The sequence below is a fragment of the Erinaceus europaeus genome, chromosome 20 (assembly GCF_950295315.1).
Source record: "Erinaceus europaeus chromosome 20, mEriEur2.1, whole genome shotgun sequence".
Lineage (NCBI taxonomy): Eukaryota > Metazoa > Chordata > Mammalia > Eulipotyphla > Erinaceidae > Erinaceus > Erinaceus europaeus.
Window position 1 is genome coordinate 39,260,738 of NC_080181.1, and position 24,313 is coordinate 39,285,050.

General features: G+C 44.0%; 1 protein-coding gene across 2 annotated transcripts in view; it reads right to left on the minus strand.

Annotated features, from left to right (window-relative positions):
- Window positions 1-20,689, minus strand: part of GABRG3 (gamma-aminobutyric acid type A receptor subunit gamma3) — a 671,194-nt gene extending 650,505 nt beyond the window's left edge. For both annotated transcript variants that reach the window (XM_060179248.1, XM_007526462.3), the window contains exons 1-2: window positions 20,504-20,689; window positions 12,669-12,817 (exon numbers count right to left, since the gene is read on the minus strand). In XM_060179248.1, coding sequence (XP_060035231.1) covers window positions 12,669-12,817; window positions 20,504-20,556 — 202 coding nt within the window. In that variant the 5' untranslated portion in view covers window positions 20,557-20,689. The remainder of the gene's footprint in view (window positions 1-12,668; window positions 12,818-20,503) is intronic.
- Between the last annotated feature and the right edge of the window lie 3,624 nt (window positions 20,690-24,313).

The window sequence follows — 24,313 nt, forward strand, 5'->3', positions numbered from 1 at the left end:
TAAGAAATGTTCCTCTAAAGCAGAATCCCCTTAAGCCATTATATATATATATTGAATTCAATGTCTTTGACCAGGAAAACTAATTGAAAATCTGCTATCAGGGGAGGGGATGGGATGGGATGCAGAGTTCTAGTGGTGGGAATTGTGTGTAGTTGTGCCCCTCTTATCCTATGGTTTTGTCAATGTTTCCTTTTTATAAATAAATTAATTAATTAAAAGAAAAGAAGAGAAAAGGAAAGAAAAGAAAGTCTGCAACTTGCTATGTTCTGTCGAACATTACTTAACATTTAAATGAGATAGGAAGAGGAGTACCAGATACACCAGTGGTACCAGGGACTGACAGCAGGTCACCCTCCTGGGCTGGGATCACCAAATAGTCTTGCCCCCCAAACCATAATGATGTGCATGGTGGAAATAAAGCATCCTGGAACTGAGGGGAACATCCTGATAGATTATTTTACATTGTTTTCTAAGTCTTTTTTTACTCAAAACTCCCAGAGATCTTCTATTAGAATGATTTACAACAACCTTAAAGACTGCAATGTACGTGCTCAATAAAGTGCACCAATGCAGAGCCCATAGAGTTGTCTTCTTAAAAGGAGCTTTTAACAGGTTCTCAGACAATACTTTTTTTTTTTTTTGCTTCCGGGGTTATCACTGGGGCTTGATGCCTGCACTGTGAATGCACTGTCCACCGCTTCTGATGGCCATCTTTTTTCCATTGTTGTTGGTGTTGTTGCTGCTGTTATTGTTGTTGTTGTTACTTCTTATTGTTGTTTTTGGATGGGACAGAGAGAAATTGAGAGAGGAGGGGAAGATAGAGAAGGGAAGAGAAAGATAGTTACCTGCAGACCTGCTTCACCACCTGTGAAGTGACCCCCCCCACCCCCACTGCAGGAGCCAGGGGGCTCAAACCAGGATCCTTGAGTCGGACTTTGCACTTTGTGCTATGTGCACTAAATCTGGTGCACTTACCACAGTCACCCAGACAACACTTTTAGCTCTCCTGCATATTAGCTGTCAGGCTCAGGCAAACGATAGTAAAGTCATGGGCCTCCTGGAATACACCTAAAATAAACTTCCTAGTTTTTCCAAAATAGAGACCCCAAATCTCATCTGCTATATTCTTAACTTTAGGTTCCTGATTATTAAACAATTTGTTCTGCTTTATTACTTAATGCTTTTCAGCCACCAACTTGCAGATGCTACCATGATGCCAAACTGGCTTCCATGGGCAGATGACCTCACCAATGTGTCCTTGAACTCACCTCCCCAGGACCCTGCCCAACTAGGGAAAGACAGAAATGGACTGGGAGTATGGATCGACCTGCCAATGCCCATGTTCAGCAGAGAAGCAATTATAAAAGCCAGACCTCGGGGGTCAGGCGGTGGCACAATGGGTTAAGCGCATGTGGTGCAATGGGTTAAGCGCATGTGGCGCAAAGCACAGGGACCGGCATAAGGATTCCAGTTCGAGCCCCCGGCTCCCCACCTGCAGGGGAGTCGCTTCACAGGCGGTGAAGCAGGTCTGCAAGTATCTATCTTTCTCTCCACCTCTCTGTCTTCCCCTCCTCTCTCCATTTCTCTCTGTCCTATCCAACAATGAACAACATCAACAATGGCAATAATAATAACCATAACGAGGCTACAACAACAAGGGCAACAAAAAGAGGGGGGAAATGGCCTCCATGAGCGGTGGATTCATGGTGCAGGCACCGAGCCCAGCAATAACCCTGGAAGGAAAAAAAAATAAAGTAAATAAAAGCCAGACCTCCCACCTTCTGCACCCCATCAAGATCTTTGGGAAAAAGAATAGGGAACCTTCCAATGAAGGGGATAATGAATGGAACTCTGGTGGTAGGAATTGTATGAAATTGTTCTCCTCTTATCTTATAATATTGTCAGTCATTATTTAATCACTAACAATTTTTTAAAAATAGCCTTCATATTTTTGTTTGTTTTTGTTGTCTCCAGTGACTAGGGCTGAGTACCTCAGTGCCAGCACAAAAAATCCACCACTTCTGAGAGTTGGGCAGTAGTGTAGCAGGTTAAGCACATGTGGTGTGAAGCACAACAACTGGCTAAGGATCCTGGTTCAAGCCCCTGGCTCCCCACCTGCACGGGAGTTGCTTCACAAGTGGTGAAGCAGGTCTGCAGGTGTCTATCTTCTTCTCCCTCTTTCTGTATCCCCTCCTCTCTCCATTTCGCTCTGTCCTATCCAACAATGACATCAATAACAACAACAATAATAATAACCACAACAATGATAAAAACAACAAGGGCAACAAAAGGGGGAAAGATAGCCTCCAGGAGCAGTGGATTCATGTTACAGGCACTGAGCCCCAGCAATAACCTTGCAGGCAAAAAAAAAAAAAAAAATCCTACATCTATTAAAAGGATTATAAGGGAATTACATGAATAATACTGCACACATAAGTTTGGCAACTTAGAAGTGAATCGGGGCTGGTACAAGGACCCTGGTTCAAGTTCCCTGCCCTTGTCTGTACCTCAGTGGAGAAGCTTTGTGGCAAATGAAACAGTGTTCTAACTATCTGTCTTTTTCTCTTTCACTCTGTCTCCCCATCCCTATGGATTTCTCTGTCTATCCCTATCCAATAAATAAATAAATATTTTTAAAGGAAGTGGATCAACTTGTTTGTGAAACACAAATTATTCTACCTCACCTAATAGGAAAACATTCATGTGAACAGACTTATAATTGTTACAGAAACAAATCTGTGATGAAGACAGTCCCAGGGGCCGAGTGGTGGGGCACCTGGTTGAGCACACGTTACAATGCCCAAGGACCCAGATTCAAGCCCCCAGTCCCCACCTACAGAGGGATTTTGCAAGAGATGAAGCAGTGTTGCAGGTGTCTCTCTGTCTCTCCCTCTCTATCACCCTCTTCCCTCTCGTTTTTTGGCTGTCTCTATCCAGTATATAAAATAAAGATAATAAACAAATTTTAAAAAAAGAAGAAGGCAGTCCCAGAAACCTCCCAATCTAAAAACTAAGAATTAGTGAGGGATGTTATAAAATTTTGAAGAAGAAAAAAAGTTGGTATTAACACTTACATATATGTAATCTCTTCCAGAAAATAATGAATACTACCAAACTCATTTTATGAAGCAAGTATTACCATTTTTAAAGGGAGAAAACTACAGACCAACATATCTCATCAACAAATTCAACATCCCTAACAAAATATTTACAATATGTTAAATTGATTAAACAAAAGTTTTAGCAATAAATTTATCATGCTTAAAGTATTAGTGAATAAAACTCCAAATCAGGGTTAGTCCAGATATTCAAGGCTGGTTCACTATTTAAAAAGTAATAAGTTAAATTATCAATCCACCATTTTAATAGGCTAAAAGTTACATAAATATACCAATTGATTCAGAAAAAGGAATTGGTAAAGTTCAACATCCACTATGTAAGAACAAAACAAAACAAAAATATCTTGGAAAACTGGGAGTGGAAACAACATTCTCAACCTGATAAAATACATTTGCAAAATACTTCTACTAGCATACTTAATCACGGGAAAATACACCCTTATAACCTAGAACAAAAAATGAAGTCTATTCACACTGTGCTATGCAGATATGCTAAGTGGTGCTGGAAGGTCTAGCCAGTGCAATAAAGTTAGAAAATAAAAACCAAAGCTCTTCTTGTTTTCAGATGACATGGTGGTGTACATAGCAAGCCCCAAGGAACCTATTATAAAAACAAAAATCAAAGCAAAACAGACAAAGAAATCATTCCTCCTAAGCTTCAGTGCTGTGGTATCTTTCCCTCTTTCCCTTTGCTTTGTTCTGCCTGCAAAAGTTGACCCAGATCACTGAAACCCCAATGAGAACAATGAAATAAGATGAAATAATTTAAATGAAATAAAAAACTGGGTCCCTCTTGGATACCACTGACCTATCAGAATGGACACTAACTGGACACAGTGTATGTATCCCAGTTCACCATCAGCCCTGTCTGGGAAAGGCCTTGACAAGGCGGACAGCTCTGACTAGGTCATAGTAGGAGCTGCTGCTGCTGCCACAGGAGTGTGGGGTGAGTGTCTGTGCAGGAGGACCACGAAAGTGGGGTGGTCGAGTCAAGCGGTAGTGCAGCAGGTTAAGCTCACATGGCACAAAGCGCAAGGACCAGCATAAGGATCCCGGTTCTAGCTCCTGGCTCCCCACCTGCAGGGGAGTCGCTTCACAGGTAGTGAAGCAGGTCTGCAGGTGTCTATCCCCCTCTGTCTTCCCCTCCTCTCTCCATTTCTTCTGTCTATCCAACAATGACATCAGTAACAACAACAGTAATAACTACAACAATAAAACAACAACGGCAACAAAAGGGAATAAATAGATATTTAAAAAAAAGAAAGTGGGGTGGCCTAGTGCTCTGGAATGCACATACCAGCTCAAGACCACACAGCCTTTTCTCCTAATCCCATTCTTCTCCCCAGCCCTGGGGCACTTCACTCAAATGTGAATATGACTACAGAATAAAACAAGCAAGGCAGAAGAAAGAAGGAAGGAAGGAAGGAAGGAAGGAAGGAAGGAAGGAAGGAAGGAAGGAAGGAAGGAGGAGGAGGGAGAGGGAGGGAGGGAGGGAGGGAGGGAGGGAGGGAAAGAAAGAGGAAAAGAATCTCTCTTTAAACTATAAGGTAGCTTGAACTCACAGGCTTGCTATCCTGAGTCACATCCCATACTACTAATGACTGAGTGAAGTTCTGGTTCTCTCTTTCTCTCAGTAAACTAAGCCTTAAATATACTAATCAAGCCAACAACTTGTTTGGCTTTATATTTTAACTCTGTTTTCAGCCACCAGTCTCGAGATGCTACCATGATGCCAACCAGACTTCTCTGGACAGACAACTCCACCAATATGGCCTGGAGCTCCACTTCCCTAGAGCCCGACCCAACTAAGGAAAGAGAGAGGCAGGCTGGGAGTACAGATCGACCTGCCAATGCCCATGTTCAGCAGAGAAGCAATTACAGAAACCAGACCTTCCAACTTCTGCATCCCACAATGACCCTGGGGCCATACTCCCAGAGGGATAAAGAATAGGAAAGTTATAAGGAGAGGGAATGGGATACAGAGATCTGGTGGTGGGAACTCTGTGGATTTGTACCCCTCTTATCCTATGTTTTCGTCAATGTTTCCTTTTTATAAATAAAAATTTTTAAAATACTAATCAGTGAGCTCAGCAAGTCAAAGACTATAACATCAACATACACAAATTAATTATATTTATATACATTATCAATGAGCACAAGAAAATAGGTTTATTTGCTTGTTTAGCTTTCTTTTTTTAGAAAAGTTTTTTCTTAAAATGATTCATTTTTTATATTTACTTATTTTTCCTTTTTTACCCTTGTTTTTTTTCATTGTTGTTGTAGTTATTATTACTGTTGTTATTTATGTCGTCGTTGTTAGATAGGACAGAGAGATATAGAGAGAGAAGGGGAAAACAGAGATGGGGAGAGAAAGACAGACACCTGCAGACCTGCTTCACAGCTTGTGAAGCGACCCCCCTGCAGGTGGGGAGCCGGGGGCTCGAACTGGGATCCTTATGCCGGTCCTTGTGCTTTGCACCACGTGCCCTTAACCTTCTGTGCTACTGCCTGACTCCCTCATTTATTTATTTATTGAGTATATGAAGAGAGAAGTTGATAGGGATAAGGGAAATAAAGATGGAGGGAGAGAGACATCTGAAGCACTGTTTCACTGCTCTTGAAGCTTTCCCCTACAGGTGATTCAGACTCTTGTGCATTTTAACATGTGTGCTCTACCAGGTGTGCCACCAGCCAGCCTCAAATATTAGTGGCAGGATGGAGCTTAAGAATTAATTGTCTTAGGGGGGTGGGAGGTAGTGCAGCAGTTTAAGCACACAGGGCACAAAGCACAAGGACCGGTGCAAGGGTCCCGGTTCGAGCCCCAGGCTCCCCACCAGCAAGGGGCTTCAAAAGCAGTGAAGCATGTCTGCAGGTGTCTTTCTCTCTCCATCTCTGTCTTCCCCTCCTCTCTCAATTTCTCTCTGTCCTATCCAACAACAACAACAACAGCAACAGCAGCAGCAGCAGCAGCAACAACAATAACAAGAAGGGCAACAAAATTTTAAAATGGCCTCCAGAAGCAGTGCAGACACTGAGCCCCAGTGACAACCCTGGAGGGGAAAGAAAGAAAGAAAGAAAGAAAGAAAGAAAGAAAGAAAGAAAGAAAGAAAGAAAGAAAGAAGAAGAAGAAGGAAGGAAGGAAGGAAGGAAGGAAGGAAGGAAGGAAGGAAAAGAAAGAAGGAAGGAAAGAAAGAGAAAGGGAAGGGAAGGGAAGGGAAGGGAAGGGAAGGGAAGGGAAGGGAAGGGAAGGGAAGGGAAGGGAAGGGAAGGGAAGGGAAGGGAAGGGAAGGGAAGGGAAGGGAAGGGAAGGGAAGGGAAGGGAAGGGAAGAAGAACAATTGTCACTTCTATTAGGAACTTATAATCATAAGCCCTCTGATGGGCCTCTCCAGGGTCTTGCCCTCACTGTAGAGCAGCAATGGTAGGACTGCCTCACTTTTCAAAGGGAGGCTGGGCCAACCTGCTATGCCACTGGAGGAAGTCTGGTCCTGAGATGAGTGCAGCTTAGAATGCTCCATGGACTGCAACCAGAGAGCTACAGAGATGTAGAGGTTACACAGGTTCCTGTGCTAAATATGATGGGCCCAAGGTTATAATGAAAGAGTTTACAGGTAATGGTTTGGGAGCTCTCTCTGCACTGATCCAGATTTGTAGTCCTATTCTGAACTCTGAAACCATCTTCCCACTAAATATTTTTAGTTCACCCACATGTTAGTTATCAGGCTCAGGCAAAAATTACGAAGTCACAGCCCCCTTGGAAGATACCTAAAAAAAGACTTCCTAGTTTATTCCCAAACGGAGACCCCTAGTTTCATCTTCTCTATTCCTATCTTTGGGTTCCTGTCTATTAAACTATTTGTCCTGCTTTATATCTTACTGACATTGTCTTTCAATGACAAAGTCACAGACACTACTATGACAACTGTAGGGATATTGTGGGGATGTGGTGGAGCCTGGCAGAGCTTGACCTGAGAGGTGAGTCCATCCTGTTAGTCTCTCTCTTGACAGCGGGGTTGAGCAAAAGGGGGGACACAGGAACCTCAAAAGGTTGCCTGTCTATCAGACTTCCCTGCCTCACAAAGAGCTCTGCATCTGCAGGCCTCCAGGAGCCGGCATTCCTTAAAACATTAAGCCTGCTCCACCCTGCATTCCTTTTATTATCTACGTATCCATCAATCTGTCACGTATTTCTCCTCTTACAGAGAAATTCCTATCACCCGCCCAAGCTGGTTTCCGCCCAGGAAGATCTACCTGCGAACAAGCCCTGGCCCTCTCAACTTACATTGAAAATGGATTCCAGAAGAATTTAAAGACGGGTGCTGTCTTTGTTGATCTCACAGCAGCCTATGACACGGTCTGGCACCGTGGTCTCCTACTAGTCAAGATCTCAAGATGCCTGCCTCCATGGGTGGCCAACACTATATCGTTTCTTCTCCAAAACAGAAGATTCCGGGTGCATCTGCGTGACAAGTCTAGCAGATGGAGACTTGTCTCAAGTGACCTCCCCCAGGGCTTTGTTCTGGCTCCTACGCTATTTAATATTTACATCAATGACCTTCCAGAAACTTCTTCAAGGAAGTTCATCTACGCTGATGACATCTGCTGTGCAACTCAGGCATCCAAGTTTGACATCCTCGAGGAAACACTCACGAAAGACATGTCTCTGATATCTGATTACTGTAAAAAATGGCGACTAATCCCTAGCACTGCAAAAACGGTATCATCTGTTTTCCATCTACACCATGCCTCGGCCTCGCATGAGCTTAATGTACAGCTTGACGATACGAGAATCCGGCATGAAGCCCAGCCAGTATATCTTGGCGTTACTCTCGATCGCACCCTGTCATTTCACGATCATCTCATAAAAACTACAGCAAAGGTGGGCGCGAGGAATAACATTATTGCAAGACTGGCCAGCTCCTCATGGGGCGCGAGCGCTTCCACACTACGATCATCATCTCTGGCATTATGCTATTCCACTGCAGAATACTGTGCCGCAGTATGGTTCCATAACCCCCATGTCCACTTGGTCGATTCCAAATTATATTCCTCCATGAGGATCATTTCTGGAACCATCCGTTCCACCCCGGTTCCATGGCTGCCAGTTCTTAGCAACATTGCCCCGCCAGATAGTCGTCGGGATGCGGCATCATCTAAGTTCATTTCCCACGTCTACGCTCGACAAGACCTGCCAATATACACGGATATCTTCGCTCACCCTATTCAACGCTTGATGTCTCATCATCCAATCTGGTCTCCTACACCTACACTGAACTTCTCTGTTCCAGACTCTTGGAAACAGAGTTGGCAGTCAGTCAGCTGAGGTAAAGAACAAACACCTCATCACAGACCCTTGCAAGCGTCAACCCGGCTTTGACCTAGCACGTTATGATTGGGCCCTCCTCAATCACTATCGAACAGGCCATGGCCAGTGCACTGCTATGTTCCATCGCTGGGGAGCCAGAGACAACCCGAACTGCCCCTGCGGCTACAGACAGACTATGACCCACATAGTCAACGACTGCCACCTCTCCAGATTCAAAGGAGGTCTCGAAACTTTACATCAGGCTCAACCTGACGCTGTTGACTGGCTACGGAGGAAGGGCAAACGCTAGAAGAAGAATCTTCTGCTTTGTCTTATAAATGACTAAAGGTCTCCTTCCTAATTCCCCATAGGGTACTGCTAATTCTAACAGTTGAACCCCTAGCAACAATTGCTGGGGAGGTCCATATTATTCCAGGCCCCTTTTGCCTTTCTCCGCCCCTTTCCTAACCATGTATGGTATTGTCAAGCCACTTCCGTTTCTGACTTGTCTCTGCCCTTGTCTGGTCTGGAGAGGCATGTGTGTGTAGACCGGGAGGCTGAAGGCGGCCATTGTGGTTTGTGCCATGTGGCTTAACCAGGTGTGCTACCACGGACTCTGGGGTGTTCAGATGAATAAAGATTTATATTGCCTTGCTGCCACAAGCTTGGTTCCTGGGTCATATCTCTCTCTCTCTCTCTCTCTCTCTCTCTCTCTCTTGTGTCACTAGCCCGACAGACAACATCCTGACTTCCCTGGGCAGATGACCTCATCAAATGTATCCTGAAATCTCACCTGCCAATGTCCATGTCCAGTGGAGAAGCAATTACAAAAAAAGCCAGACCTTCCACCTTCTGCACCCCATAAAAATTTTGGTCCATACTCCCAGAAGAATAAAGAATAGGAAAGCTTCCAATGGAGGGGATGGGAAATGGAACTCTAGTGGTAGGAACTATATGGAATTGTACCCTGTTATCTTAGAATCTTTTTTTTAAATATTTATTTTATTTATTTATTCCCTTTGTTGCCCTTGTTGTTTTATTGTTGTAGTTATTATTGTTGTTGTCGTTGTTGGATAGGACAGAGAGAAATGGAGAGAGGAGGGGAAGACAGAGAGGAGGAGAGAAAGATAGACACCTGCAGACCTGCTTCACCACCTGTGAAGCGACTCCCCTGCAGGTGGGGAGCCGGGGCTCGAACCGGGATCCTTATGCCGGTCCTTGTGCTTTGCGCCACCTGCGCTTAACCCTCTGTGCTACAGCCCAACTCCCCTTAGAATCTTTTTAATCATCATTAAATACCAAAAATTAAAAACAAAATAAGTATCTTCTTTTTTTCCCCAGAGCACCACTTGGCTCTGGCTTATGATGATGCTGGTGATTGAACCCAGATCTTCAGAGCCTCAGGCATGAAAGTCTTTTTGCAGGACCATTATGCTATCTTCCCAGCCAGTTAGCTTTTCAATAAAAGCAGAGAGACTGAGGCAGAGACAGTGAAAGATACCATAGCATTGAGGCTTGAACCTAGGTCACATACACTCTCTAATACCCAATTCACAGACCCAAAAGGAAGTTTTAAATGGAAGTTTGGGAAGTATTTGCAATTAATCCCCAAAAATAAATTACTTGGGTGCAAATGTACTAAAATATAGGAATTGTATACTAATTCACAGACCCAACAGGAAGTTTTAAATGGAAGTTTGGGAAGTATCTGCAATTAATCCCCAAAAATGAATTACTTGGGTGCAAATGTACTAAAATATAGGAATTGTATACTAAAAACTATAAGACACTGGGTATGAGAATTAAAGCTGTAAACAAATGGAAACATCTTGCTCACAGACTGAAATACTTAACACAGTAAAGCAGCAAATTCTTCCCAACTTGTTGCAAAAATGAAACAGGTGACTCTTGTAGATACAAAGTCATTCTAAAATTTATAAGAAAAGCAAATATGTTTAAAAGAGATACTCTTGTAAAAAGAGGAATGAAAATGATGAATTACCCTGCCCAATGTCAAGACATATGTAGTTCTAGTACTGAAGAGTGTGAAGACTGATACAATGACAGACATGGAGATAAGTGGAATAAGACAGAAAACTCAGAGATAACTGATACTAGTTGAGCCCTTTGATTTTTGACAAATATGCAAACACAAAAAAACAGCAAGAACAGTTTTTTCAACAAATGGCATGGAAAAAATTGTTTTAAAGAAACTTAGTTCTCTATTGCTCCTACACAAAAAATAGCTCAGAGCAGATAATGAATTAAAACGTGTAGTATAAAATTATAAAATTTAGAGAAGAAAATAAAGGAGAACAATTTTGAGGGCCAGGAATCATGATGAAGCCTTAGAGACTACACTAAAACCATGTTTCATAAAAAAAAAATCAATAAATAGAACTTCATTAAAAAATTTTAAGCCTTTCTTCTATGAGATTTCATTATGAGAATGAAAAGACAAGCTGCAGGATAAAGAAAATCAATTTCAAATTGCAACAGGCAAAAAAGATTCATATCTACAATATATGAAGAATTCTTAATATGTAACAGAAAATAAAGCTAGTTATTCTAATTTTTAATGGGTAAAATGATATGAAGGGTCAACTCAATAAAGAGGACTTACTGAAGGCAAATAAGCATAATTTAAAAATGGTTCGGTATCACGACCTTTAGAGAAATGCAACCTTAAGATCTCAGAGAGATCAACCTGTTAGAATAATTAAAATTAAAGGTAGTGACAGTGCCAGCTGATGAAGACACAGAAAAACTGGATGCACTGCTGGTGAGAATAGAAAATGGTGCCAAGATTTCATCTGACAGTTAAAAAATACATCAAACATATATTCATCTTAAAATCTAGCAATCAGGGGTCGGGCGGTAGCACAGCAGGTTAAGCGCACATGGCGCAAAGCCCCCCCCCACTCCCCACCTGCAGGGAAGTCACTTCACAGGGGGTCGCTTCTCCCCCTCTCTGTCCTCCCCTCCTCTCTCCATTTTTCTCTGTCCTATCCAACAACTAATGACATCAACAACAACAATAATAACCACAACAAGGATACAACAACAAGAGAAACAAAAGGGGGGAAATGGCCTCCAGGAGCTGTGGATTCATGGTGCAGGCACTGAGCCCAGCAATAACCCTGGAGGCAAAAAAAAAAAAAAAAAAAAAAAAAAACCCTAGCAATCACACTCCTGGGCACATCTCCTAGAGAATAAAGCCTATCTGCACAAAAGTAGACTTGAAAATTCACAAAAATTAGTAGGAAACAAAAACTAGAAATAATCAAGATGCAGATGGATAACCAAGCTGTGGTCCATCCATTCCAAGGAATATTGCTGAATATAAAAGAACAGTCATTTGACACATACAACAACTTGAATGGATTCCAAGATTATTTTGCTAAGGGAAAAAAGTCAACCTCAAATTGTCATATGCTGAGTAACTACATGTGTATATCAGTGAGTCTCAAAAATATAGAAATGCAGAAAACAATTGTAGCTTAAAAAATGGGTATTTTGGAAGAGGGAAGCAGAGTTACTGTAAAGGATTACAAGGAGGAAAATCCCTCTTTTAAAAAATATTCTTATTATCTTTATTTATTGGAGAGACAGCCAGAAATTGAGAGGAGGGGGAGATAGAGAGGGAGACAGACGCCTGAAGCACCACTTCACCATCTGAAAAGCTTTCCCCCATAGGGGAGGACAGTATAGCTTGAACCTGGGTCCTTGAGCACTACAATGTATGTGCTTAATCAGGTGCACCACCACCCAGCCCCGGGAGGGAAATCTCTACGGTCATAACATAGTTCTGCATCTTGAATGCAGCAGTTACTGTACAGATGGACAGGTTATAAGATGGCATTGAGTCATGTACATATTTCATGGTTTTGATATCATATTATTATCATAAATGTGAGACTCTATTATCATTGTACTTCCTAGGAATGTATAGTTAAGACTGAAAACTGGGCTAGGGAGATAGAATAATGGTTTTTGTAAAAGACTTTCATGCCTGAGGCTCTGGGGGTCCCAAGTTTAATCCCCAGCACAATAAACCAGAGTTGAGTAGTGCTCTGCACTCATGTTCTCTCTCTCTCTCTCTCTCTCTCTCTCTCTCTCTGTGTGTGTGTGTGTGTGTGTCTTTCTATGTGTACTGCTCTTTCATTAAAATAAAAAGTCTAAAAACTTAAAAAAATATGTCATCATAGTGTCTCTTCAGTTGGAATAACATATATTAACACTCACTTCCGATGTCTGGTCTCAGCTTCTTGTCATATTCTCTTAGCAGCTTGTTGAGAATAAGAGTCACATCAGTGTCTTGAGATTTTGGAGCCAAGACCCACTTTTGGTTTGAAGACGAATCTTCATATTCATCTTCTTCTACCTTTCTGGACCTATAATTATGGCACAAAAGGTGACATATTAGGTTTCAGTAATGGTCACAGGAAGTGTCAAAAGCACATACAGTCTGAGAACTCCTGATATAAGCAGAAAGTCCTCAGTACCAAATCCAACCAATGAGTCATCTCTAAATTGTTATTTATTTTTAGTATATTTGCTACCAAAGTGAGTACCACCTCTAAAAATATTTTTTTAATGAAATAAAACACGTTAGGAAGACTCTGCTAGAAAGAATGTAATTTCTATTAACACAGAATATTTTCCTTTTCTTTTTATTTTTTATTAGACATAGACAGAGAGGTAGAGAAAGTGAAAGGAAGCACAACACCAAAACTTTCTTCAGTACCGTGGAGTGGCAGCCTGAAACCCAGGTCACACTCATAGCAAAGTAGCAAACTATCCAAGCAAGCTACTTCACCAGGCCAACACAGCATATTTTTCTTTCTTCCTTCCTTTTTTTTTTTTTGTCATGAATAGGCCTTCACCAGTCAGGTAAACTTTTGTCAGACTGAAAAAGAGACAGAGAAATGGAAAGATGGACAGAGAGAGAGAGATCAGAGAGAAGAAAGGGAAAAACACCACAGATTCTCCCACACGTACACACATTCCACACATATGGCAAAGCAGGCAAACTATCTTTTTTTTTTTTCTTTTTGCCTTCAGGTTTATTGCTGGGCTTCGATGCCTGGTCCTACTAATCTCCGGCTCCTGGTGGCCATTTTTTTTCTTTCTACTTCATTTTTATTGACAGGAAAGAGAGAAATTGAGAGAGAAGGGGAGGCAGAGAAGAAGAGAGAAAGAGAGAGACCTGCAGACCTGCTTCCCCACCCATGAAGCATCCTCCCTGCAGGTGGAGAGCGAGGGATTGAACCAGTATCCTTGCACATGGTGACATGTGCACTTAACCATGTGAGCCACCACTGGACCCCAGGTACACTATCCAAATGAGCCATTTTGTGAGCCCCATAGCATGTTATTTTCCCATAATGTCACAAAATTGTTGCTGGGTGTCTTCTGGCCATCAGAGAAGCAGCATCAACAGGAACTGACGGTGGGGGTGAGGCACGAAGGAAAAGACCAACCTCCAGAAGTGAGAGACAGCTCGTGTATTGTTGTTTATTGTTCATATACAGGGTTAGATGTACTGATCACCATCCAATATGAACATAGGACCCAATGAGAAAATCGAATGACACTCACACTATGTTAATTACCCCCTAGGTGCACCTTACTCATGCTCTTAGATTATACCTGCTTCTCATACCCAGCTCAGGCTCAAGGGCAAGTTACCAGCCTATAAGGACCCAAGCTATGGCCTTATAAAGGAAGGTCACGTATCTGTCACACATGAGAAATGGAAACCTTTAGGGTATGTGTGTAAAAAGGCAGCAGCTCTCTTTCCCCTGAGCTTGTGCCATCTCAGCCTACAGAGTCGAGGAGGGACAAGCCTTTAGGCCAGGTCGGCCTTGGGGTCTACCTGTTCAAGACTCAATGCAGAAGTGATAGGCCTCTACCCAGGTTGGGGGGGGGGGTCTGCACCTCTCACACAAAATGATTCCACAGAAACTGTGATATGTGTGAACCAATGCCAATAAATCAGTCGCCAAGCAGTTAACCTTCTCTTGGTTTCACCTTGAGAACCTTTGGAGGTCAAGACACAAAGCTTCCAGATGTGTGTCAGATGGTGCCTTTAGCTTGCTTTCCCACCCCCTACTGTTAGAACCTCATTTGAGTAGGTGAAAATGGATTTGGCAGAATGGAGCATTCACTGAAAACAGATAAATCTCATTTCTATGCTTCTTAAGGAGACTAGAATCTTTAACTTCAGCAGACCTGGGGTCATTAAGAGGTAGTCTGCTCGGCTAGTAACCATGTAAGGTGACAAGCAACAAAGATATTAGTTGGTTAACACCCTCTGGTGATTTTACATGCCTCCTGCAACAACTACTGACTTATCACTTGCAACACAGGCTCAGAAGAACATTAAAAATTAAAAATCTTTCTAATTTGTCACCATCATTTGACCCTTTAATAGATGGGTCTGAATGAATGTCTGGGCATCTCAGAGCTGGCTTCCTGCAGGGTTGAGCATGCCAGCAGCTTCTCCTAGGTGACACACACTAACAGGAGTACTTGAATGGAGAGGCCTCAAAATGACAAGCTAGTTGTCTGAGTGAATGAGATTGCCTGACAGCACAGCCATTGGAGTTAAAGAAAGCAGAGTCTCTGCCTTGAAGCAGTATTTCTAGGTGAACTGCTATTCACCAGGGCAAGGAAGCTCACAATAAAAACAGACAAATGTCTTCCTGTGCAGTCTGTCACTGTACAGGTCTTAATACCCTTTTTCTACTTTTAATTATTTTTTAAATAGAAGCAGAGAGACAGAGAGAGTAAATGAAAGAGACCACAGCACCAAAGGTTCCTTCAATGCAGTGGGGGACTGAGCTGGTTTGAGAACATAGCAAAGCAGCATGTTACCCAAGTGAGGTATTTGCTAGCCCTTTTAAGATTCTTTTCTTACTGACCAGATTTGAACTCACCCATTTTTCATTTTTGTTCAGCATCCCAGACAGAAAGCACCATTTTTTTTACTGCATTTTATGCAATTGTGCTACTGGTCATGTATACATTTCAATAAGTTAGTGTTTGAAACTGTCCAAATTACTGATAGTGAACATCAAGGAAATGGTAAGAATGAGCTTTTAAAAATATCTTCTCTTGGCCAGGGCAGTAGCACAAGGGGTTAAGTGCACAGGCGCAATGATCAGGGTTCGAGCCCCAGCTCCCCACCTGCAGAGGGGTCACTTCACAAGCGGTGGAGCAGGTCTGCAGGTGTCTTTCTCTCTCCCTCTATGTCTTCCCCTCCTCTCAATTTCTCTCTGTCGTACCAAACAAAAACAACAGCAATGCAACAACAACAGCAACAACAATAACAACAAGGGCAACAAAAAGAAAATGGCCTCGAGGAGCAGTGGGTTTATAATGCAAGCACCGAGGCTCAGTAACAACCCTGGAGGCAGAAAAAATATATATATCTCCTCTCTATTTTGTTATGTCTCCACATTATATATCATACCATTACATATACTCTGTTATGTGTTTAATTTTTTAATTTATCTTCATTTTAGTGAAAAAGAGATAAGAGATAAGAGATAAGAGAAAGAGAAAGATAGAGACACACACCAGGCCAGCACATTGCTCAGCTCTGGCTTAGAGTGGTGTTGGATACTGAACTTGGGACTTGGAGCCTTGGGCCTAAGAATCTTTTGCATAACCATTATGCTATCTCCCTGGCCTTTAGATGTCCCATTCATCAGTGCTGACTTGCAATGGGATAGATGGTAGTCCTAAATGAGCAGACATGTGTCTATGAGAGCCTGCCAATGAATATATAGTTTGGGACTTGCAGAATGACTTCACTTGAGTTTTGCTGAGGCTGATCTTCGACTGCCATTCCATCTCTTGAATGCCTACCAGTTCAAAGGTTAAAATAAATCATCCACAGAAATTATAAACTGTTCTGGTTTTGTAGTGATATTCGTCAGTTAGCATTAGTAGGAACTTAAAAATAGAGGGTATACATTTGATGAGTGCTATGTTATTTATCATCATTTGTAAAACTGAGTTTTTAGAAATTATTCTATAGGATTAAAAACACCACTGGGGATTTTTTTTAAAGATGATATCTTTTATCAGGAGTTTTTTCAGGGATCTTCAATGTACCATCCTGCAAAAGAAATGTGGGTTGCAGCAAGGTACTGCAAGAAAAAGTGGGCTGAGCCCACTACTGCCCACAGGACTCAGGTACTCATTAAAATAGGGTGTGGGGGATTATGGGAAGAAGGTGGTTCACCTCAGCCAATCACACTTAACATTCTCAGGACATGTTCCAATCTGGTGCTTTCCTCTCTTTCTCTGTCTCTCCCTCTCCTTTCTATTCTCCTCTCCCCTTGATCTCTCTTACCTTCCACTTTCTCATTTCCTCCTCCCTAAAAGACAGTACAAAGCAGACCAGACCTTGCTCTCCCACTTTTGTACCCAGTGGTCACATGGTCACATGTTACATGAATGGAGTATGCTGACTAATTCTCCATTAGTTCAGAAATCCTCAGTTCCTGCAAAATATTTCAGGCTACTTCAGTAACAGGTATCATAACCAGCCTCATTCTCCCTCTAGTGGTGATGGGAAGGGTTTTCCTGAAATTGCATTAAGCAGTTGCCTTAGAGGCCTGGCCAAGTGCCAGGAAGGAGACAAGAAAAGAAGCAAAAGCCTCTTCTGCTAAGTCAGGAAGTGAAGGGGACCTCCAGACTGGCTGGAGAGAAGAGAAGCCCCCTGGACACCAGCCTCGTCCCGTCCAAGGTCTCTGCGGGACTTCAGAATATGAAACAGCCTCCCCTGGTTAGTACTTGTCCACTGGCTACTGGAAAACCCTTGCTTTGATCTGAAAAAACCGCATCTCACTTCAGGGGAGGCCACTCAATGTGAATTTTAAAAAAATGTTTTTCCACTTCCCAGAGGACTAGAAGCCATCTCTCTGGGGAGTCAATCTCTTACCAGGACTGTGGATTCTAAGGATCAACACCGCAAAGTAAGCTTTTATTTTAAAAGCAAACTGGTGTTGTATTGTCACTGTCAAGCCAATGCTCCCCCGCCTCAATATCTCGTACCTTCCCTTACACAAGAAACACAGAGACAAAGCCAAAAGCATTTTAAGTATTAAACCTGAAACTTAGGATAGCAGTTAGGGGTTACCCAGGCCCGGGTGTGATGAAAGATGACACTAGACTTCTGGTTATTTTATATATTTGTAAAGCCCACTGGAGGAACAATGCCACTTCCAGATGAGAACTAGACAGCAAGAAAATTAGTTGAAAAGCTGCTTGTATCTCCAGCCTCTATGATTTTCCTACCTCTATTACAAAGGCCAGGGAACCAAGCTAGACAGGGGACACATTAAAACACCCCTATACTCCCCTTGGTGAACTATCAATAGAAGCATGAAGTATCCCAAAAGATCAAGTTAGACACCAAGCACAGCACATAAGGAGGATAGTGAGCATTTTTTCCTTCTAGTAACCCACAGATAAACACTCTATTGGCTAACCCTGAACTACACATCACCTTATCCATTTAGGGACCAGAGACAAGTAGAGTGGGCATGATTTCAGATCTAGATATAACTTTGAGCCTCAACATTCTTCTGCCCAGTGTCATTTGCCCATCTCTCTGTCTTTAGACAGAGATACACCCAATCAACCCAAGTCTTAGACAGCACACTTCCATTTCCCTTCCCAACTCTCTCCTAGACAGGAAGAAACTTCAGCTTTTCAATCCCAGGACTGCTCAGCCTATGAGTCACCCTTGGAGTCATCCCTCCCTCCCTTAAAAATGCTCAACTCTTCCAGGACAGGTGACTGAAGTGTTTTCAACCTCAGGGCTCAACATCCCTGGCAAAGATGGGAAATGAGAATCAGGGAGCACTTCCTTTTGAAAAATTTTTTTAATTGTTTTTATTATTTATTTTCCTTTTTGTTGCTCTTGTTTTACTGTTGTAGCTATTGTTGTTGTTGATGTCATTGTTATTGGATAGGACAGAGAGACATGGACAAAGGAGGAGACGACAGAGAGGGAGAGAAAGGCACCTGCAAAACTGCTTGACCGCCTGTGGAAAGACTCCCCTGCAGGTAGGGTGCTAGGGCTCAAACCGGGATCCTTATGCCGGTCCTTGAGCTTTGTGCCACGTCCGCTTAACCCACTGCACTACTGCCCAACCCCCAGGGGCCACTTCTTGTCCCTGTGACGGTCACTTATATTTCACAAACATAGATGCAAGACCTCCAACTCTGCCTCCTACCACATGCAGGTCTGATGGCTCTCTCATATTCTAGATTTCAGGCCCAAGAAAGGAGGAGGAATCAAAAAATGTGTGTGTGTGTGTGTGTGTGTGTGTGTGTGTGTGTGTGTGTGTTGGGGGAGGGGGGAGGTTGGTGTCTTCTAAGAGTCTTGCCATAAAAATGGAGGGTGTAGGGTGTCCTGCGGTAGCGCAGCGGGTTAAGTGCTCAGGGTGCAAAACGCAAGGACTGGCATAAGGAGCCCGGTTCGAGCCCCCTGCTCCCCACCAGCAGGGGGGGGTCACTTCATGGGCAGTGAAGCAGGTCTGCAGGTGTCTATCTTTCTCTTCCTGTCCCCCCTCCTTTCTCAATTTCTCTCTGTCCTATCCAAGAACATCAATGGCAACAATAACAATAAGGACAACAACAGAACAACAAAATGGGAAAAAATGGCCTCCAGGAGCAGTGGATTCATAGTGCAGGCATCCAGCAATAACCCCTGGAGGCAAAAAAAAAAAACAAAAAACAAGGAGGGTGTGGAAGGAAGTAGCTCTGATTTCCAAAGCACATGACCCTCAGCAGGCTCTGGGTAGCAGAGAAACTAAATCCAGAGTCTCCAGTTCCATCCACAGCAACAGAATTTATGGCTTCCTGCCTCATCCACCTCAGGAGCCTTCCACTGCTTTTCCTTTGAGCATGTCTAAGCACTCACTAGTTAGCTAGGGTTCTGTAAAAAAAAAAAAGGTGAGAGCACTTAGGGTGGGCTGGGAAGACAGACAACATAATGGTTATATAAAGGATTTTTTTTTTTTTTTTTAACCAGAGCACTGATCAGCTCTGGTTTTATGGTGGTGCAGGGAATTGAACCTGGGACTTTGGAGCCTCAGGCTTGACAATCTGCATAAATATTATGCTATCTACCCCTACAAAGGACTTTCATGCCTTAATCTCTGTGGTCCCAAGTTCAATCCCCAGCACCACCAGAAGCCACAGATGAGCAGTGTCCTGGGGAAAAAAGGAGGAGGAGGAAGAGGAGGAGAGGGAAAGACATACACACCCCACTTACCATTTATGGTGACAGAATTTCTTACAGTGACCAGGCAAAAGCCTCTTTATCAGCATGAAACATGCTTGCTTCATGCAGAAGTAGGTGTATACACAGTCTTGTGAGACAAGCGTCTCATGGAGAACAGGGTCATGGTAGGTGTGGACTTGTGTGTTTACAGGACCTAGGGCAAGGAGTCCTTTCTAAGAAGCAGGGCTCCCAGCTCCCCACGGAACAGAACCCCAGTCCTCCTCCACCTGCTTCCAGCATGGTTGTTATCTGTCAGAGGGTCTAAGCTGGGTAGCTAGGATACCGTTGCTCCTAAATCCTGGAAATTTTCAGTGATGGGAATAATCTAGAACATGTATATGGGGGGGACACTCCGGTGCACCTGAGAGGAGAGAGAGAGAGAGAGAGAGAAAACACACCCCGGTGCACCTGAGAGGAGAACCAAGAGGGTACATAAATAAGCAGGAAAGCGCTTATTTCTGTGATATTGACTTTCAAGCCCCCCCCCCCCCGCACCAAAAAAAAAAAAAAAAACCACCACCAGATCCTAAAAGCTTCGGGAGATCCCTTTAATGTGATTCCCCACATTCTCCACTGCGGAGACGGCTGCAACCGCCGGGAGACGCAGGGGGGAGTCTCGCCGAGATGGGACAGGTGAGGCGCGGGGAGCCTCAGCATCTCCAACCCGCCGGGCTCCGCGGCTCTGCGGCAGCTCAGCCGACGGCGACGCGCCCCGGACCCCGCCGCCCTCCTACCCCGTCCCGAGCCCCTGGGTGCGGCGCCGGCCACTCACCGCGCATGCAAACCCGAGAACAGGCACAGCAGCAGCAGCAGTTTCGGGGCCATGGTGCCACAGAGCGCGGGACGCGGGGTCTGAGGCCTCCGGGCGCGCGCGGCTTCCTCCGGAGCGCGGGCCTCGTCCGCGCCCGCTCTCTCCCTGCCGCCTCTGAAGCCGCCGGCTGCGGCGCGACTCCGGGAAGGTTTGGGTTCAGGAGACCGGCCGCGCCCCCGACGGCCCGAGGGTCTGCGCGCAGCTCCGCGGGGTGCACTCGGGAACCCCGGCCACCGGGGCGCGCTGCTCCTCTCCGCGCGCGCGGGCGGGCGGTGCCGGGTCCGCGCAGCCGGCTGGAGCAAACGGTGGGCGCGGGCGGGCGGGCGGGCGGGCGGCCCCAGTCTCCGCAGCCCCGCGGCCCCGCCCACCCCGCGCCGCCCGCACCGCGGAGGGCTGAGGACTCGGGGGACGGGGGGCGGGGGGCGGGGGCGCGGGGGGGGCAGCCCTCGGCCCGGGCGCACAGGCGCGGGGTGTTCGGGCTGTGCCTCGCAGGCGGTCCCCGCGAGTTTTCCCACTTACACGCTTGACAACGCGCTAGGAGAAACCAGCCGGGTCTGAATGGACTCGGAGTTTGAGGCCGGGAAGAAGGCGGGGCGAAGCGGGGGCAGGGAGAATCGGGGATCCCGCAGGGGAGCCTGGAGAAGGAGGGACCCAGCACAACGGGGTACCTAGAGCTCCCGGAATCTTCTCGCTGCCCGCGCAGCTCTGCTCCCGCGCTCGCTGACCTCCTGTTGCGCCCCCTCCCAGCGCGTCCACCGCTGGGTTGCCATAAGTAAAGGATGCAGACAGTTTGCTCAAAGCCACCCGGCCCTGGAGCAGTTCCTTCATGGGCGACCTAACTCCTGTGCCTGTGTGGGAAAGTAGCTCAGTGGGGAGAATTGTAGTAAAGGCACCTCCGATGTATGCCTTTCCCCCAGAGAAGAAAGGCTAATATAAACCAAGAAACTATAGAGCTCAATAGAACGCCAACTATAGAGTTGAAAAGGAATGTTTAAGGAAGGAACATCAAAGAGCAAACCATGTTCTGTTTGAACCATGAAGTTCAGTTTCAGTCAGCGTGTTTTCATACTTAGAAGGAAAGCTGTGTTTATGTTTTCATTTGTAGTTATTAGTCAGGAAGTGATTCTTTCCCATATAAATATTACAATAGCTTAGAATAAATTCACTAAGGAGTTTGCTATTATATTGCCAAAAAACTTTAAATGTCTTATGTAGTTTAAAATATTTGTGTGGTTTAATGAAGGAGGAGGAGGAGAGAGAGAGAACCAGAGCATCACTCTTGCACTTGCAATGCTGGGAACTGAACTTGAAACCTCATTCTTGATTATCCAAATCTACTGTGCCTTCTCCCAGGCTGCATATTGTTTCATATTTTGGACAACAAAGCATGGAATTATGGAAGGGTATTAGATTCATTTCTTTGAAATTCTCAAACAAGGGACTAGTAGATAACTCACAAGATAGAGCATACGGGACCATATGCAAAGACAGGCTCCAGTCCCCAGTCACCACATAAATGCTCTCTGAAAAGGGAGAAATGCCACAGCTTTAGAGCAGTGTTGTAGTGTCTCTTGCTCTCTCTGTCTCTTACACTCTGTCTTTAGCACAGAGCCCACAGGGAAGAATGGAATGTGAAGGCAACAAATGGTTTCGTTCATAAAATATGCACAATAGAAGCTGAAAAAATCTCTCCTTAATTCTTTTAATTTTTTTATATTTATTTACTTATTTTCCCTTTCATTGCAAAAAAATCTCTCCTTAATTCTTTTAATTCTTTTACATTTATTTACTTATTTTCCCTTTCATTGCCCTTGTTTTTCGTTGTTGTAGTCATTGATGTCGTTAGATAGGACAGAGAGAAATGGAGAGAGGAGTGGAAGATAGAGAGGGGGAGAGAAAGATAGACACCTGCAGACCTGCTTCACCGCTTGTGAAGTGACTCCCCTGCAGGTGGGAAGGGGGGGGATGGGGATCCTTGAGCCACCTTCACTTACCCAGGTGAGCTACCAACCGACTCCCCTCTCCTTAATACTGAGGTCACCAACTGAATGGAGTGAAGCTGCTGCTGATTAAATGTATTACTAGTGGGACTTTTTTCTCTTTGACATTGCCACCTTCTTGTCTGTTTGTGGCCTAAAAGTCACTCTAGCCCACGTGTTCCTAGGGCTCATTCTGCTTTCCACATTTCACCTACTTCTTTTTTTTTTGTAAGGATTCATTTATTTTTTCCATGAGAATTATAGGCGGAGAGAGAGAAAAAAACTAAACATCACTCTGGTCTGTCAAGGATTGAACTAAAGACCTCATGGATAACAATCCAGTGATTTATCCACTGCACTACTATTTCACCTACTTAAATGCATGTATTCTACTCAGACCTTGTCTTCTATGAAGATTTCCAAGATTCCTGCATGCTACAAACTCTGACACCTTTAATACTTCTTCTAGCTTCAGGGGAAATACAGTTCTTTATATTATTCAGTTCTAAGCTCTACTTTTCCCTATCACAATTGAGCATACAACCTAGCACTCTAAAATCCTGCTAGATGTTGATATATTGTTCACTGGTTGCTTCCAAAACTTTGTCTAAAAACGTTTTTAAATGTGCTGAGAGAAAAACTAGAAGTGAAAAAGCAATTCTTCTGTGCCCCGAATTTTAGCAGAGTAATAGGAACTGCTTAAAATAAGCACCAGACTACGGTAACATACTGAAGTTAGTATGAAAGCTTTTCATAGGGACCAGGTGGTGGCGTACCTGGTTGAGTGCACGTTACAGTGCTTAAGGATCTGGGTTCGAGCGCCCAGTCCCCACCTGCAGAGGGAAAGCTTTGCAAGTGGTGAAGCAGGGCTGCAGGTGTCTCTCTTTCTCTCTACCTCTCTATCTCCCCTACCCTCTCTATTTCTGGCTGTCTCTATCCAATAAATAAAGATAATTTTTTAAAAAATTTAAAAAAGAGGGAGTCGGGCTGTAGCGCAGCGGGTTAAGCGCAGGTGGCGCAAAGCACAAGGACCGGCATAAGGATCCCGGTTCGAACCCCGGGTCCCCACCTGCAGGGGAGTCGCTTCACAGGCGGTGAAGCAGGTCTGCAGGTGTCTATCTTTCTCTCCCCCTCTCTGTCTTCCCCTCCTCTCTCCGTTTCTCTCTGTCCTATCCAACAATGACGACAACAACAATAATAACTATAACAATAAAACAACAAGGGCAACAAAAGGGAATAAATAAATAAAATAAATATTAAAAAAATTTTAAAAAGAAAGCTTTTCATAGGTTAACTCAATTTAAGTCTCACAATACTATTCCCATTTCAGATAAGATGAAAACAACACAGAATTTAAGTTACTTTCTCAACAATACGAGACTTGGTTGAAGACTGGAGATTAGAACCCAAACCAGTCTTAAAGAGGATGTCTCAAAGAAGCAGTAAAACCTTTTGTTTGACCTTTAGCTGAGTAAAGTTTTACATTCCTTGATACATCCTTTACAGTTGGGGCATACATACAAATGTTCCAATTTCTTAATAACAGTAATGATGTTAATAATAATAGGGTTTTGGTGGTGGCACTCCTGGTGGAGCACACGTGTTACCATGCAAAAAGAACTAGGTTCAAGGCTCCAATCTCCATCTGTAGGGGGAAGCTCCAGAACTGGTGAAACAGTGCTGTAGGTGTTTCTCTTTTTCTCACCCTCTCTGCCTTACCTTTCTCTTTTGATTTTCTTCTGTCTCTATCAAATAAATAAATAAATATAAAAAACAATAATAAGGCAGGCTC